At 45.0% G+C, this 16,272-nt stretch overlaps 1 protein-coding gene across 1 annotated transcript in view; it reads right to left on the bottom strand.

The window, feature by feature from the left end:
• The window catches only part of PPWD1 (peptidylprolyl isomerase domain and WD repeat containing 1), a 90,566-nt gene that overhangs the window by 10,640 nt on the left and 63,654 nt on the right, over positions 1-16,272 (bottom strand). Inside the window, exons 7-10 of the mRNA XM_063963164.1 lie at positions 12,005-12,194; positions 10,835-11,016; positions 10,270-10,351; positions 1,933-2,115 (exon numbers count right to left, since the gene is read on the bottom strand). Of these exons, the coding sequence (XP_063819234.1) occupies positions 1,933-2,115; positions 10,270-10,351; positions 10,835-11,016; positions 12,005-12,194 (637 nt within the window). The remainder of the gene's footprint in view (positions 1-1,932; positions 2,116-10,269; positions 10,352-10,834; positions 11,017-12,004; positions 12,195-16,272) is intronic.

Genomic DNA, 16,272 nt, shown 5'->3' with positions numbered 1-16,272 from the left:
GGGAGGATTCCCAGCGTAACCTGTCCGTTGACGGGAAAGGATACACCATAAGTAACAGTAGGGAAATCTGCATTTTCTTATCAGGAGAATCCCAAGCTTTTTCACATATCTCATTTAATTCATGTGAAGGGGGAAAAGTCACTTCTTGCCTTTTCTCCCCAAACATATAAACCCTCTTGTCAGAGACCGGGTTTACCTCTGAAATGTGCAATACATCCTTCATTGCTATAATCATGTAGCGGATGGCTTTAGCCATTTTAGGCTGCAACTTTGCATCATCGCCATCGACACTAGAGTCAGAATCCGTGTCGATATCCGTGTCAACAATTTGGGATAGTGGGCGCTTCTGAGACCCTGACGGCCTCTGCGCTGTAGGATCAGGCATGGGTTGGGACCCTGACTGTCCCAAGGCTTCAGCTTTATCCAACCTTTTATGCAAGGAGTTTACATTATCATTTAACACCTTCCACATATCCATCCAATCAGGTGTCGGCGCCGTCGGCGGAGACACCACATTCATCTGCACCTGCTCTGCTTCCACATAGCCTTCCTCGTCAAACATGTTGACACAAGCGTACCGACACACCACACACACAGGGGATGCTCTATTTGAGGACAGAACCCCCACAAGGCCTTTTGGAGAGACAGAGAGAGAGTATGCCAGCACACACCCCAGCGCTATATGACCCAGGAATTACACAGTAACTTAGTGTTTACCCAGTAGCTGCTGTATATAATGATATTGCGCTAAATTTATGTGCCCCCCCTCTCTTTTTACCCTCTTTCTACCGTGAATCTGCAGGGGAGAGCCGGGGGAGCTTTCTCTCAGTGGAGCTGTGGAGAGAAAATGGCGCTGGTGAGTGCTGAGGAAGAAGCCCCGCCCCCTCAGGGGCGGGCTTCTGTCCCGTGATTTTGTGTAAAATAATGGCGGGGGCTCATGCATATATACAGTGCCCAACTGTATATATGCCCTTTTATGCCAAGAGGTACTTAATTGCTGCCCAGGGTGCCCCCCCCTGCGCCCTGCACCCTACAGTGACCGGAGTGTGTGGGTTTAATGTGGGAGCAATGGCGCACAGCTGCAGTGCTGTGCGCTACCTTATATGAAGACAGGAGTCTTCTGCCGCCGCTTTTGACGTCATCTTGCTTCTCACGCCGGCTTCTGGCTCTGCGAGGGGGACGGCGGCGCGGCTCCGGGATCGGACGACCAAGGGTGCGTTCCTGTGTTCGATCCCTCTGGAGCTAATGGTGTCCAGTAGCCTAAGAAGCATGACCTATCCGCAGTTAGTAGGGCTGCTTCTCTCCCCGCAGTCCCACGTAGCAGAGAGTCTGTTGCCAGCAGATCTCTCTGAAAATAAAAAATCATAACAAAATACTTTCTTATCAGCAAGATCAGGAGAGCTCACTAAAGTGCACCCAGCTCGTCCGGGCACAGATTCTAACTGAGGTCTGGAGGAGGGACATAGAGGGAGGAGCCAGTGCACACCAGTATTCCTAATTCTTTCTTAAAGTGCCCTGTCTCCTGCGGAGCCCGTCTATCCCCCATGGTCCTTACGGAGTCCCCAGCATCCACTAGGACGTTAGAGAAAGATAAATGCTTAGGCCTGTACTTATAAAGGTTAGCTACTAGAGGATCTATCACTAGAATAATGTTACAAAGCACACCGCCACCATCTGTTGTATATTAACTCAATATTTAACAATTGTTACACCTATTTGTACGGCTGTAGATAAATGCCGCAGTGTGTCAGATTGTTAACATGACAGAAAACAAGGAAAAATCATTCAAACCTGCAGCTTGCCCAGCCAAACATATAACATACTAGTGTTCAAGTTTATGTCAGAACTACGAAACCGGCACTTTGCAGTACAGGAAGTAGAGCATTATATGACTTTATAGAATATAGACCATCAAGTATAAAGTGTTCTTACAGTTGGCACTACTGTTACGAAGAATTGGGAGCCATTGGTACCAGCACCAGCATTGGCCATACTGACAGTATAGGGACGGTCATGTCTTAGGGTGGAGTGGAACTCGTCTTCAAACTCTCCACCCCAAATACTTTCTCCACCCATTCCTGTGCCAGTAGGGTCTCCTGTTTGAATCATGAAGCCCTAAGTGAAGAAAAAATAAAAAAATATGCGGGTTTGTTATAGGCTTCCAAGCTATAAAAAAAAAAGTAAAAATATCAGTGCTGTATCCTATATACGTAATAAAAGGTTATTGGGCCTAATTCAGACCTGTTCGCTCGCTAGGGGATTTTTGCAGCGATGCGATCACATAGTCGCCGCCCATACGGGAGTGTATTTTCGCTTTGCAAGTGTGCGAATGCATGTGTAGTAGAGATGTACAAACAGATTTTGTGCAGTCTCTCAGTAGCCCAGAACTTAATCAGCCACTGTGAACACGCCTGGGACCGGAATGGATGTCAGAAACCCTCCCTGCAAACGCTTGGACACGCCTGTGTTTTTCCAACCACTACCAGGAAACAATCAGTTGACACCCACAAACGCCCTCTTCCCATCAATCTCCTTGCAAACGCCTGTGCGAATGGATCCTTCGCGCAAACCCATCACTGAGCGGCAATCAGCTTTGTATCCGTGCAACGCGCCCGCGCATTGCGGTGCATACGCAGTTTAGACCTGATCACCCGCTGTACGAAAACGCAGCGCAGCGATCAGGTCTGAATTAGGCCCATCATCCAAAATGACTTCTACAACAGAGTACAAAACATAGGTTTATATTCCACAAAACTTCCAAAACACAAAAAAAAAAAAAAAATTATATATATATATATATATATTATATATTATATATATATATATATATATATATATATATATATATATATATATATATATATATATATATATATATATATATATATATATATATATATATATATATATATATATATATATATATATATATATAGGATTTTGGTACTTACCAGGTAAATCCTTTTCTTTGAATCCATAGGGGGCACTGGAGTACTCTTGGGATATGGACGGTTAGCAAGTACTGGGCACTGAATATTCAAATTTCAGTAACTCTCCTCCCCTCCATACTCCCAGAATACCTCAGTGTTTTTTTCTGAGGCGAACAGGATAGAGAGAATTAACAATGGAGAATTACCTATAACATTATAACGTAACGGACAACAATAAAGTTGACACATAACGTAACTGACAACTAACTAGTTGACACCATAACCGATAAATCGGTGAGAATGTGTTACCATAAGATCCACTGAACTTACCACAACCAGGTCAAACTGCTCTGGGTGGGCGTCCAGTGCCCCTTATGGATTCAAAGAAAAGGATTTACCTGGTAAGTACCAAAATCCTATTTTCTTTTTCATCCACTAGGGGTCACTGGAGTACTCTTGGGACGTACCAAAGCTTCCCCTGTGGGCGGGAGAGCTGTTTGGCACCTGTAACACTAAGCGGCCAAAGCTATATGCTGATGCCGCAAACGTATCAAACTTGTACAAGCGCACAAACGTGTGCACTGATGAGCATGTAGCCGCACAGCAAAGCTGCGTCGTAGAAGCTCCACGACCAGCTGCCCATGAAGTTCCCACAGAACGTGGGGAATGAGCTGTTACTGATGTAGGCGGCTGTAACCTAGCATGAAGGCAAGCCTGACGTATGGTCAGTTTTATCCATCTGGAAAATGTCTGCTTAGAAGCTGGCCAACCCATCTTGGCAGCATGATAGAAAACAAACAACGTATCAGTCTTACGAACTGTAGACGTTCGGGATACCTAAACGCGTAATGCGCGTACCACATCCAAAGTTCCCGAATTACCTGTTCACACAGGAACTACCATTGGTTGATTGATGTGAAAAAGATGACACTACCCTTGGCAATAACACGGAATTCGTCCGAAGTTCCGCTCTGTCATCATGAAACCCCAAAAACGGTGGCTTGCATGACAAGGCACCCAAATCTGAAACACGCCTTGCCAAAGCTAAGGCTAGAAGAAAAAATGATTTCCAAGTGAGAAACTTAATATCCACTTGCTGTAAGGGTTCAAAATATGACAACTGTAAGAAATCTAAAACCAGATTCAAGTCCCATGGCGCTGTAGGTGGAATGAATGGAGGCTGTACTCTGAGGACACCTTGCAGAAAAGTGTGTACAGACGGCAATAGAGCCAAACGTTTTTTGAAAGTAAATTGACAAAGCAGAGACCTACACCTTTAGTGTAGATAAACGCAGTCCTCCATCTAACCCCGTCTGTAGAAATAACAAAAGACGGGATAACTTGAATGATGATGTCGGAAACTTCCGAGCTTCACACCAACCGATATAGGCACGCCAAATTCTGTAATAATGAGCTGCCGTAACTGGCTTCCTAGCTCGTAACCTGGTTGGTATAACAGATTCTGAAATGCCCTCTTTCCTTAAGAGGGCGGTCTCAACACCCACCCCGTCAACTGCAGCCGCGCTAAATCGGGGTAAAGGAACGGACCCTGTTGTAACAGATCCGGACGTAGTGGGAGTGGCCAAGGATCGTCTGCAAGTAGTCCGCGGAGATCCGAGAACCAAGCTCTCCGAGGCCAATGAGGCGCCACTAGTATGACTGTGGCGGACTGTCTTTTGATCAGTTGTAGCAACAGAGGGAGCAGCGGAAAACGGTGGAAACAGCTACACGAGGCTGTACGGCCACGCGATTGTGAGAGCATCCATAGCCACCGCTTTTGGATCTCGCGTTCTGGACACATACTGGGCATTTGGTGATTGTGGCGAGATGGCATCAGATCCACTTGAGGGTAACCCCACTTCTGGACCAATATGTGAAACACTTCTAGATTTAATGACCATTTTCCTGGATGAAAATCCCGATTGCGTAGATAATCTGCCTCTTAGTAGTCCACTCCCTGAATGAACACTGCCGACAATATCACTTGGTGATGCTCGGCCCAATTGAAGATTCGAGCTACTTTCCACATGGCCATGCGGCTTCTCGTTTCTTTGTTGATGTAATCGACCGCCGTCGCGTTGTCTGACTGCACTTGGACAGTCTGAGACCGAAGCCTGTGCACTGCTTGTCGTAGCGCATTGTAAAGTATCTTGAGTTCCAGGACTTAGAGACAGCAATCTTTCGTGATCTGCTCAGAGACCCTAGAGCTGACAATTTTGAACCACAGCTCCCCAACCTCTGAGACTCGCGTTGTTAGAATTATCCAATTGCAGACGCCGAACCGTTTTCCTGCGGTTAACGTGTGTACTTTGAGCCCCCAGAGTATAGATACTCTGGCCCGTGGAAACATCACCATCCGGTGAATTTGCCGATGTGAGGCCGATCACTGTGCGAGCACCTCCGGGTGAAAAGGACGCGAGTGAAATATTCCGAACTGAAGCGCTTCGAAAGCTGCCACCATATTTCCTAACAATCGAATGCACAAATGTACAGAGACTGTGCGTGCTTCAGCACTAATTGTACCAGATGACGAATACTCTGTACTTTGTGTTCTGGTAGGTCAATTAGTTGATCTACCGTATCGAGAATCATTTCTAGGAATTGAATGTGATTTCCTGAAGTTGACAATCCAACCGGGCTGAACTTGTACCATTGTACGTTAGCAACGCATGTTGGAGGATCATCTGTTGAGACGGAATTTTGATGAGTAGATCGTCCAAGTACGGAACTATTATCACTTCCAGTGATCTGAGATGAGCTATCATCACAAACATACGTTTGGTGACTACCCGAGTTGCTGACGAGAGGCCAAAACGGTAGAGTCTGAAACTGGTAATGGTTTCGCCGTAGTGCAAACGCAAGAACCTCTGACGAAGCGGCCAAACTGCAATCCTGTAGCTGTAAACATGCAAATACAGACCGCAGGGATTCCAGTTTGAATCTGTAGTAAGAGACGTACTGATTGAGACTGTTTAAGTTCAATATTGGTCTGACCGAGCTATCTGGCTTTGGTCCTACAAAAACTGGAGTAATAACCCTGATCTTGTTAGTGAACAGGGACTGGAAACAAACTGCTGAATCTAGCAGCGACTGAATTGCGATTTCCAGAACTTAGACATGGGCTGGGAGCACGTCATGTCCCAGGCTTCTTGGTGTAAACCACGTTCTCTACCACATCTATTAGGTGTGGTTGTTCCTGTACCACAGCCTCGAAAAGGCTGAGGTCTCTTATTTAGAATTAAACTTCCTGTCAGCGGAAGGTAATGCTTTCAGAGAGCCCGTCGTGCCGAAACTAGTGACGCTGAAAAGCGAGAACTGACTTGACAGACGTCCGTAGAAGCTGCACATAAATACTCAGCAGCTTCACCGATGTGATCAGCAAGAAGTATAAAGTGGTCGGCTTGGAGGTGTTCAATATAATCACCGCCTTATGTACCCAAATTCCAACCAAACTAGATCTAAGTAGCACCCCTGCTGCTGTATACATGGAGTTTTAGCTTATGCTCTGACGGGTCTTGAAGCGTAGTAGCAGTTGGTACTGGTTAATTTGTTTTGTAAGTTTTGACACAGAGGAATCCACCATTGGCGGACTCTCACATGTAGATGTCACAGACTGTTGGAAACTGGTAACTAAACTTAAACTGGCGAGGTATAGAAACCAGTTTATGCGGATTCTGGCCTGCCTCTGAAAACACACTAAAGATCTCTGTCGTTTAGTAAATACCACCTTATTATTTGTCAGCGGTTCTTCAGTGTCCGTAAAAATCAGAGACTGACGTACCGCCCTGATGTGACTGGTGGCCCAATTTCCTTCCTCATGCTCACCCTGCGCAGTCGTCAGGATGCAATATAGCAGAAACTGGGAAATTATAAGACCATTGTGACCTGAACTAAACTGGGACCTGTGCAAAGACTGAGACCCTTTGGTATCTGTTTCGGTCTCACCCGAGCCTCAATTCTTGCCGTGTTTCGTTTTAAATGAAATTGCAGAAAAGTGAACAAAAAAACAAATGTGGCTATTTCTTGTTTTTTTTTGTAACCACAGCCAATAAATACTTTGTGGTTCTTGTTTCTGCATTAATCCACCTCACAGCAAAAATAGGATTATGGTACTTACCAGGTACATCCTTTTCTTTGACTCCATAAGGGCACCTGTTGTCGAGCAGCGCCCATTTTGTGTAGACAACATACACTGACAGACAGTGCAGTTACACTGCATTTTGTGTTTGCTGATGCCTTATTCATTATGTTGTACTGCTGAAGGCAGTGCACGTGACCAGACTATAGGAACTTGATCCAAAAGTCCTACCAACACCCCTATGCCATCCGGTGGAGTATTGTTGTAGGACAGCCTTTTCCTGGAAGAAGAAACAGGAAGCATGGTTAAAATGGCCTCCAGCCATGTGCTTACATTGTATAACATAGTATACTAGGTTATAAAGACATGCACTTAAAACCATGGTCCTTTCTCATATAAAACAGCCTGTCTCAATATAATGCAGCCTTTCTCATATCAAGCAGCAGTTCACAATATAATGCAGCCTCTCTCATATCAAGCAGCAGTGCACAATATAATGCAGCCTTTGTCATAGCAAGCAGCAGTTCACAATATAATGCATATACTGTAGCCTTTCAATACAATGCAACATATGTAATACTTATATCTTGGCTTAACAGCCTGACTAGCACTGCTGCTGTGGGCATTTTGTCCCCCCCTTCAGCTGCGCTGCACCCAGCGTGAGCTCCCGTTCTGCGGTATGTATGAGCGGGCGGCGGCAACAGGCATGAAGCTGTGACGGGCTCTCTGGCTCCCCTCTGCGCCGGATTGTTACACTGGCCGGCGGGTCGGGAGCGGCGGGTAGTGCGGGCGCTATTGAGCCTGTGACAAGAGGCAGGCAGCAGGGAAGTAACGGCCGGCGAACAGTATGGCGGTGCGCAGTACCACACCCGGCGGGGCGGCAGCGGGAGCTGACCGCCCCGGGCATAAATACCTGCGATCCAGTGCTCCTGGACTCTGACGGGGCTTCTCCAACAAGTTCCATCTAGTCCTTTCTGCAGCCTCAGCTGTTGTTAGCTGAGCTGCTTGTGGCTGTGAGGGGGCTCCTTTGTGAGGCCCAACACGCCAAGAGCTGCACGCAGCAGCTTCTATAATTCCGTACCCAGAGCTTTTGTGTAAGCTGGGAAAGGATTGTTATGTATAAAAAATAAAAACAAAAATATTTAAAAGTAAAAAAATGTATGTCCCCCTCTGGAGGTCCACACTTGTGCTTCCTGTCCATGTGAGCACCGAAAAAACACTGAGGTATTCTGGGAGTATGGAGGGGAGGAGAGTCACTGAAATTTGAATATTCAGTGCCCAGTCCTTGCTAACACCATCCATATCCCAAGAGTACTCCAGTGACCCCTAGTGGATGAAAAAGAGATTGTGATATTACACTATGGTTTAAATCGGTTCAGAGGAGAAGCTAGCGGGTGCTGCCACAAGCAAACCCCATACTTTCAGTAAAATAAAACTGCGCTGATCTCCTTTTAGAACACAAATGAATGAACATTGAAAGAAAAACTCTGCTGCGCATATTGGCTGTACAACATGGGCCGCCCCAGGCAGATACATAACTAGTAATACTGTACAAAGCTTACAGAAGATGCAACTTACATACCTCTTGCCTCAGCAAACCTTTACAACAGTTGGGGTCCTGTGCCAGTGATCCGAGCAATCCACAGATGCAGATTAACTCGCCCTATGACTCGTGCTGCAGTCCGCCTTACACAGAGGCTTACCACGCGCGAGCTACATGGCACACAGGGGCCAAGAATGATTATTGGGGGCGAGGTCCCCCAACAGAGATATTAGAGATCAATTTAGGTGAAAAACAGAAAGACTAGCAATTTCAAAGTGCGCCAATAAAAAAAAAAAAAAAAGTGACAAGATAAATAACTCGAAATCTCAGTATATAGCTATTCCCCCAAAAATTACAGCTCTGAAATTGTATTCCTTCCCACTGAACTACAATCCAAAATACAGACCTTTTACACCTGACAAATAACTTTGGGTTTAAATTTCAGTCATCAGGAAAGTCAGGTAGGGAAATAGCTATATGACAAAATATGTAGCTTGAAATGTGCTAAAAATAAGAGTTTTTATCCTAGCCTTCTATGACTTTTCTAAGCTGAGATACTGCATTTACCCCAAGAGTCGGCAACAATGAAAAATGTCATACGCCATGATACGAAAATGGCCGCCATCTTCATATGAAGGTAAAATAAAGTAATGGTGGATTCTGACTACTAACTTACAAGGGTCATCACACACAAAAATTATATTATATTTAAAAAATGGTCAAGCAACCTCTCCACATGGATTAACCCACAATGGAGATGCACTGGCTAAAATATGAATTCCTTCTGTTTTGGTCTAGTGGAAAATGTGAGAAAAAAAAAAAAAGAGACCGTGACAATGAGGGAAGAAACAGGGTTCCACCACATTCAGTTTAGCGGATGGATGTTACTGTTTTTAGCAATGCGCACCCCGTAGCTGACCGTACTCATCTAGTGACTACTCTGAGCAGGGGCGCTTTAAGAGAGGAGGAGACGCGGGTGCAGCCTCCTGCGTTCAGGCCCTCTCCTCTCTGCCGGCAGCGCTGAAAGTCTAAGCACCAGAGCGCTCAGACTCTACTGCGCATGCGCAGATCTCCGGGAAAATGGCGCGGCGGCCATTTTCAATGAGATTTCTCTAATGTGCAGAACTCAGTGAAAACGGCTGGGCCATTTTCACAGAGTTTTAATACCGCCGTGAACATCACCGCGGGACTCCGGAGGGGCGAGTATTTAGAAAATGGGCGCAGCGTGTGCGGTGGGGGCCCCCTCTGGACTCAGGGGCCGGTGTGCACCGCACACACTGCACCCATTATAGAAACGCCAGTGACTCTGAGACATACATGCAAACACAACTCCCCCTGCAGCTGGTGGCAGAAGAGCACTCGCATTTCGGCTAAATCAAGTGAGGGCATGTTGAAAATTGTATGTACGCGGAGATCAGTCTATTTCCAGCTGGATATCTTCCACCAGGTAAAGGGCTGGAGCAAGTGTGCATTGGTAAGGATTACTGTTATTTACACAGGGGTATATTACTGTTATTTTACACAGGGGTATGGTGACAGAGCAGTCTCATAGATGTGTGCACATCTGAATCGTGCCCCAATACGTTTATGAAGAAAGCAAAAAGCCCACAAAAAAAACAAAACTCTTCTACTCAAATGATAAAAAACAATGCAGCCTTTACTACTAGCCTTAACAATGCTACATAGATGTACTGCAGACGAACATGCCATGCACTAACCTTTATGAGTCGGTGAAACACGTGACTGTTGTAGTAACCATTGCGGCTGTGCACACAGAAGTTCTCCACCGTCTTGGGGCATCTGCATTAAAATAATGATATGACTGTGTGGCTTGCTTTTTTGATGTATGTCACAGCCTAACAACATATGCAGAAGTCATTGGTTTCATATAATACAGAGAAACAGCTGCAAGTGTGGGAGTGTATCATTCAGAAGGTCGGGGACCATCTACGAGTTAGAGCACAGAAGCGGCACTAAAACAAAGGTGACAACTTGATAGAGTTGCTTTATACCATAATACCATATACAGGCTCCGTATAGGTGCTCTAAATAGCGGTAAGAATAAAAAAAAAAAATTACAATTTACGTGAGACTACTAGTTTATACATGGGATAATGCACTCCCTGCTGCAAATTATATGACTATTAAAAGACGGCGTTCCGTGACCATATGTAAGCATGGGGCACAGGAACATCGATTTTATCGCAGGCACAGGAAACCAGTGACTACTAATATCTGTCATTTCAAATAGTGAGATACAGAATGAACATTTAAGACACTTACTCAACCGGAAACAGTTTGACATGAATATCCCCCATGCTGGTGTGAATGGTCGCACTGTCAGAGACACGTTTCGGCCCTTCGGCCTGTGTGGCTGCCATCACTTCTTCCTTTGATGGTTTTTCATTGAAAACATCTCTATCGGAGTCTGCACTTTTTGTGTCTTCGGGATCTCGCTTGGTAAACTAAAAATCCAAAATGACAGATCGTTACTCTCCTTGGTTTCCCAGAGCGAGTAAAACTGGCATTTGAGAATATAGAACAAAAGCTGTATAGAAATATCTGAAATAAACGCACTAAATAACTCGTTCCCCACCTACATCTCCAACCTCTCCACACTTCTTCCTGTCCTCTCCACTGCGCCTTGTTGCCGCACCTCTTTTCTGGTCACTTCCTCCCACCCCCAAGACCTCCACAGCGCCCACCTGCTCTTTAACACATTCCTTTGCCAAGATCGCCTTTCCACCAGCTTTAAAAGTTCCCCAAAAACAACATATTTTAACCAACACCTAGCAGCTCTTCTAACACCTCTCCTTCGGCCACAAAGGGGCACATTTATTAAAGTGTGGGTTTTTAGAAGTGAAGATGTTGCCCACAGCAACCAGATTCTAGTTATTATTGTCTAGAAGGTGCTAGATAAATGATAAGTACAATCTGATCAGTTGCTATAGGAAACCTCTCCAATTCTAAAAACTTGCACTTTAGTAAATATACCCCATTGTCTCATTCCCTGCTCACCACCTCCCTGGGAGGGCCCTCTTCCATCTTGTTCTCCCCATGCACTATCCTCACTATCAGTGCTCCTCATATTTTCTCTCATTCTCCCCTTCAGTGTGTATTATTTATACTGTTTACAGTATTCGTTTTAATGTCTACTTGTGACCAATAAACAAAAAAGATAATACAAACTTTAGAATACATTCCTATAAAAAGGTTTTAACTGAATGTTAGATGAGTTCCATTAACAACTGAACATCTACATACTATGGAATGTTGTTCGCAATAACTATCTATTGGTAGGATTATCTGCAGGTTAGCTAGGATCATTAATCTGTTTGATAGAAAAGATGCTCTAATAGTTCTTTGAACCATTAAGCATTTGATGCAGCTACTAAGACACAAATTCAAAGTACATTGCTGGACATAAACATTTGCGGTGTATACGGCACCAACCATATAAAAGCGATTTTTCTTAAAGGCGGTGCACACGATGGTGGGGTCTGGCTGAATACTCATGAGGACGGGATTATCGGAGGCCTTCATCTCCACTGTAGTAGCAGCACGATGCTTCTTGGCCACCCCCTGGAACAAGGCAAGCTGCATCACCCTGATGTTTTCCTGCTTACCCAGGATACGCACGCACCTGCGGGAAAAACAGATACAGGCTTATAGCGCTGGCTGACACAGAAGGGTCTCACCTGCTGAGTTACAGTAGCACAGACTAATCCCTCAACAACGGATATTATCCAGTGCTCAGGAAGTCTCAAGATGCTCTTATTAATTGGCATCTGGCAGTATACTCTGTTTCCCCTTGTAAAGAACACACGGATCTATTCCTAATGTGAATATAGAGGTTTATGCTCCTGGGGGCTTCAAATGCAGCCAGGAGAAAGAAAAAGTCTAAACTTGTTCTCAGCTATAAAGCACAAAAATAAAAAATGAGTGTTCTGTTCAACTTTACAGCTGGCAGAAAAAGTAGGTTTCATAAAATTAGTATAAATTGCTTATGTTGAGGTTTTAATTACAGTTTTCTTTGCTTAGTGCATACTCTGCTATCGCATAAGCCACGACTATTAGCCGGACCCTATAAACACTGCTGGCCTTTAATTCAAAGCACAGAATACAGATCTTCTTATGGTGGCAGAGTAACAATCAACTCTTGGACATTATTTCATATGTAATGAGTAAAGTCTCAGGGAATGTAAAGAAATATAAAAAATGCACCTAAACATAAAAACACCAAAACATATTAGCAAAAATTAAGTTGCCTTTTGCTTGCTAAGGGCTATCAGTACTTACGTCAGACAACATCTCCATATAAACTTGTTATATCTGTTGAACCTGTGATAAGGGGGATTATGTGAAAGCCAGGAGCCCATTCTGCTGATGTAAGCCGTACGCATAATGGGAAGTGGACAGCTCTGGGGTACAGATGTGATATATTGTGTGCTTATGGAGACACACATTGGTGGGAACTGCACAACATCTCGAGCAGAGATTTCAAACCTTTAACAACTGGCGGCACACTGAACAAGTTAAAATATTGCCAAGACACTCAAATATAATGGTGATGCATGGTGCAGTTGCGTGTCCTAGGATATTATGTCGCAGCTTCTCCATAGGCAACGCCTGAGCCACATCTGAGAAAGCCAGAAGAGCCCAACACTGCCCGGGCCCAAAATCAGAACTGGCTCTGCAACCACTAAACCCACCAGTATTGATCGTTCCAGGGCCTCAGTAGCGGCAAAACACCGACGGACCTGGCTGTGCTTCTATGGCGGCACACCTGGAGACTGCTCAGGGCACACTAGTGTACCACGGCACAGTGGTTGAAAAACACAGCTGTAACATATAAAGAATCAGACCAATCGGATAATGTTTGTGCTTTTCACAGGTTTACTCCAATTTTATCATTGTTTTGTCCTTAAATGAGGTTATCACTGAAACACTAACAGTAATAAACATAATAGTGGAAATTGGGTTCACACAAAGCCTTACATAGCCAAAGATAAATAGGGACACCCAACAATAAAAATCTATACATAATAAAACTGTAAGGGTTGTGTCTGTACATAGACATTTTTTGTTGAGAATTATACTTCTAGGGACTGTTTATGGACCATTGAGACAAAAAAAAACCCCACAAAAAAAACGTGAAATTTAGTCTGTCTGTACGTTCTGGCATCACACAGAAACTACTGTATGAATTTATATCACATTTTCACTATTGTACAGCTTAGTGACCTAGGAAAGGGCTGAGGTATGTATGGTCTCCATCTAACATCAGGGAGAGGAACAATAAATGAACAACCAGATGCTTGCAGTGTGCAGGCTCCTCAAGTCCAAAAGGGATGCGGTTATGTGACCTGCGGTCACAATACCAGCGCCGGCATCTCGAACACTCACTAGCCCGCCGGTTGACATGCCGAGCAACAGGGACTATTGCCCCCCACCCCCGCTGGCCTTCTGACAGACGGGATCCGGCCACCGGTCACCCAATACCAACCAGTCTTAAATGACTATACAGTATGAGTGGAATTAAACTCACTTAGTGCAGCTGGACTTCCAGCGTATAGCACTGCACTGACAGTTGGTGTTCCGGTCATGCTTCTGCGGACCTTGACTCTGCCCAGGTTATACAACAGAACCCGACTTTAAGCATACTTACCTACTTTTGAAAAAGCATTTCAGGGAGATGTGAAAGTAACACCTATCAGTGCGGACGTGTACTGCTATATCTGAGAGGCGTGTCATAAAAATGACTTACATCCACATGTAAATGAGCCCCAAAGTTAGTAAGATCTACTTGTTGAAGAAAAGACTTATATTTTGCAGAATCTATTTGTGTATTGTGCTTTACAAGAGGTTCCATATACAGTAAGTGGCCACGAGATACTTTATTTAAAATGCATGTAGCCATAGGGTCATTGTGTCTTATAACCAATGCAGGGAAATGGTACTGATGTTCCCTTTTGAATGTATGTATCTTTGACTTATTCCCCCCCCCCCCCCCCCCCCCAAGAATGTAACAGCTGCACAAAGGGGTTAAGGTGCAATCAGGGAGATTGCTGGACTATTCAGGGAGTCAGGGAGATTGCTTCTATTTCAGGGTGTCTCCTGCAGAATGAGGGAGCGTAGGCAAGTATGTTTATACCAACAGAATAATGTGCAAAAAGCCGGCAAACTACATGTACAGTAGTTTAATTTGGATCACATGGCCTGCCTGGTAGTGGTATCACTTCCTATAGCAACAATATTAACACAAGGTCCCAAAGGCCAAATCGCAACAAAAAACATTACACTGTTCAACACTTAAGTCACGTAATCGGTCAGGCAGAGATGTACCTCTCTGCTGGTAACCTCAGGGTACCATGTGTAAAACGTGGCACTGGTGCTCCCGAACTGTACATCTCATGTGGAACGCAAAACTGGATATATGCAGCTAGCTCCTCCTGTGGAATGCAACAACTTCTAATGCAGCTACCAGTCAGCAAGCAACATCAGTGCAAACGTGCAGACCAGTAGGGACCATATGGTAGCACTGAGCCGAAGTTTTGAATGACCAGCTAAACTACAGGAATAATTAATTAAACTCTGAATACCCCAAACAGGAGATAAAGGGAGTGTCTCATATCAGCACATACCTAGGCATACAATGCTAGCAAACTCAATGTGATATTAGATTACTACTAGAGATGTGCAGAAGACCATTTTTGCTGGATTTGTCCCTGATTCGTCATCCGGCTTTGTATTTGGTTTTTGCCAAACCGCCGTGGCTGGTTTTGTTTTTTGTTTTCAAAAATTGACAAACAAAACTAAAATCACATAATTTGGGCCTTTTTTTGTTCCATGGGGATGATTCAGACCTGATCGTAGACGTGCTAAATTTAGCACATCTACCATCAGATTCTCTGACATACGGGGGGACGCCCAGCACAGAGCTAGTCCTCCCCGCATGTTAGCCGCCCGCAGGAGGCCTGCAGCCATTTTTGTGATCGCATCGGCTGCGGGTGATGTCACCCAGCCGCCCTTACTACGCCCCGCTTCTCCGTTGCCGCCCGTTTTGAAGCCTCGTCCCCGCAATGCTCCATCTCCTCCTTGGAAATGGAGCATTGCCGCCCCCGTCTCTGCCTGTAGTCCGCCCCGCGTATCAGGCGTCCGCAGGAGGCCCGCCGCCACTTTTGTGATCGCAGCGGCTGTGTGCGACGTCACACAGCCGCCCCGACTACACCCCTTTTCTCAGTTGCCGCCCCCATTTTGAAGCCTCGTCCCCGCAACAACCCCTCTCTACTTGGAAATGGAGAATTGCCGCCCCCACCGCCCGTCTCTGCCTCATTGACAGGCAGAGGCGATTGCATTTGGGGCGCCGCAGAAAATGTGGGAGCGTGCGCATGACAGGACCTGCGCATGAGCCCGCATCCTCTTAGCAATTTTTGCCGTTTGATCGCTTATTGCGATTGCAATCCAACCTGAATCAGGCCCTATGTGTACAATATAAAATATACATCACAATATTAGATGCCACTAAGCGAGCAAAACAGTGGGTAAATCGTAGTAATAAAATTTTCTCATGTAATAGTTTTAAATAATAAGTGAAATCACATTTCTCTTAGGTCAGTCATGTAAAGGACAAGGGCCTCAAACCAGAAATAACCAGTCTTAGCCGGTCTGGTGGGGTGTGTGAGTTCATGCTGTGATGTCATAATGGCAACTGCCTGTAT

The sequence above is a fragment of the Pseudophryne corroboree genome, chromosome 1 (assembly GCF_028390025.1).
Source record: "Pseudophryne corroboree isolate aPseCor3 chromosome 1, aPseCor3.hap2, whole genome shotgun sequence".
Lineage (NCBI taxonomy): Eukaryota > Metazoa > Chordata > Amphibia > Anura > Myobatrachidae > Pseudophryne > Pseudophryne corroboree.
This window is presented reverse-complemented; position numbering and strand designations above follow the sequence as displayed.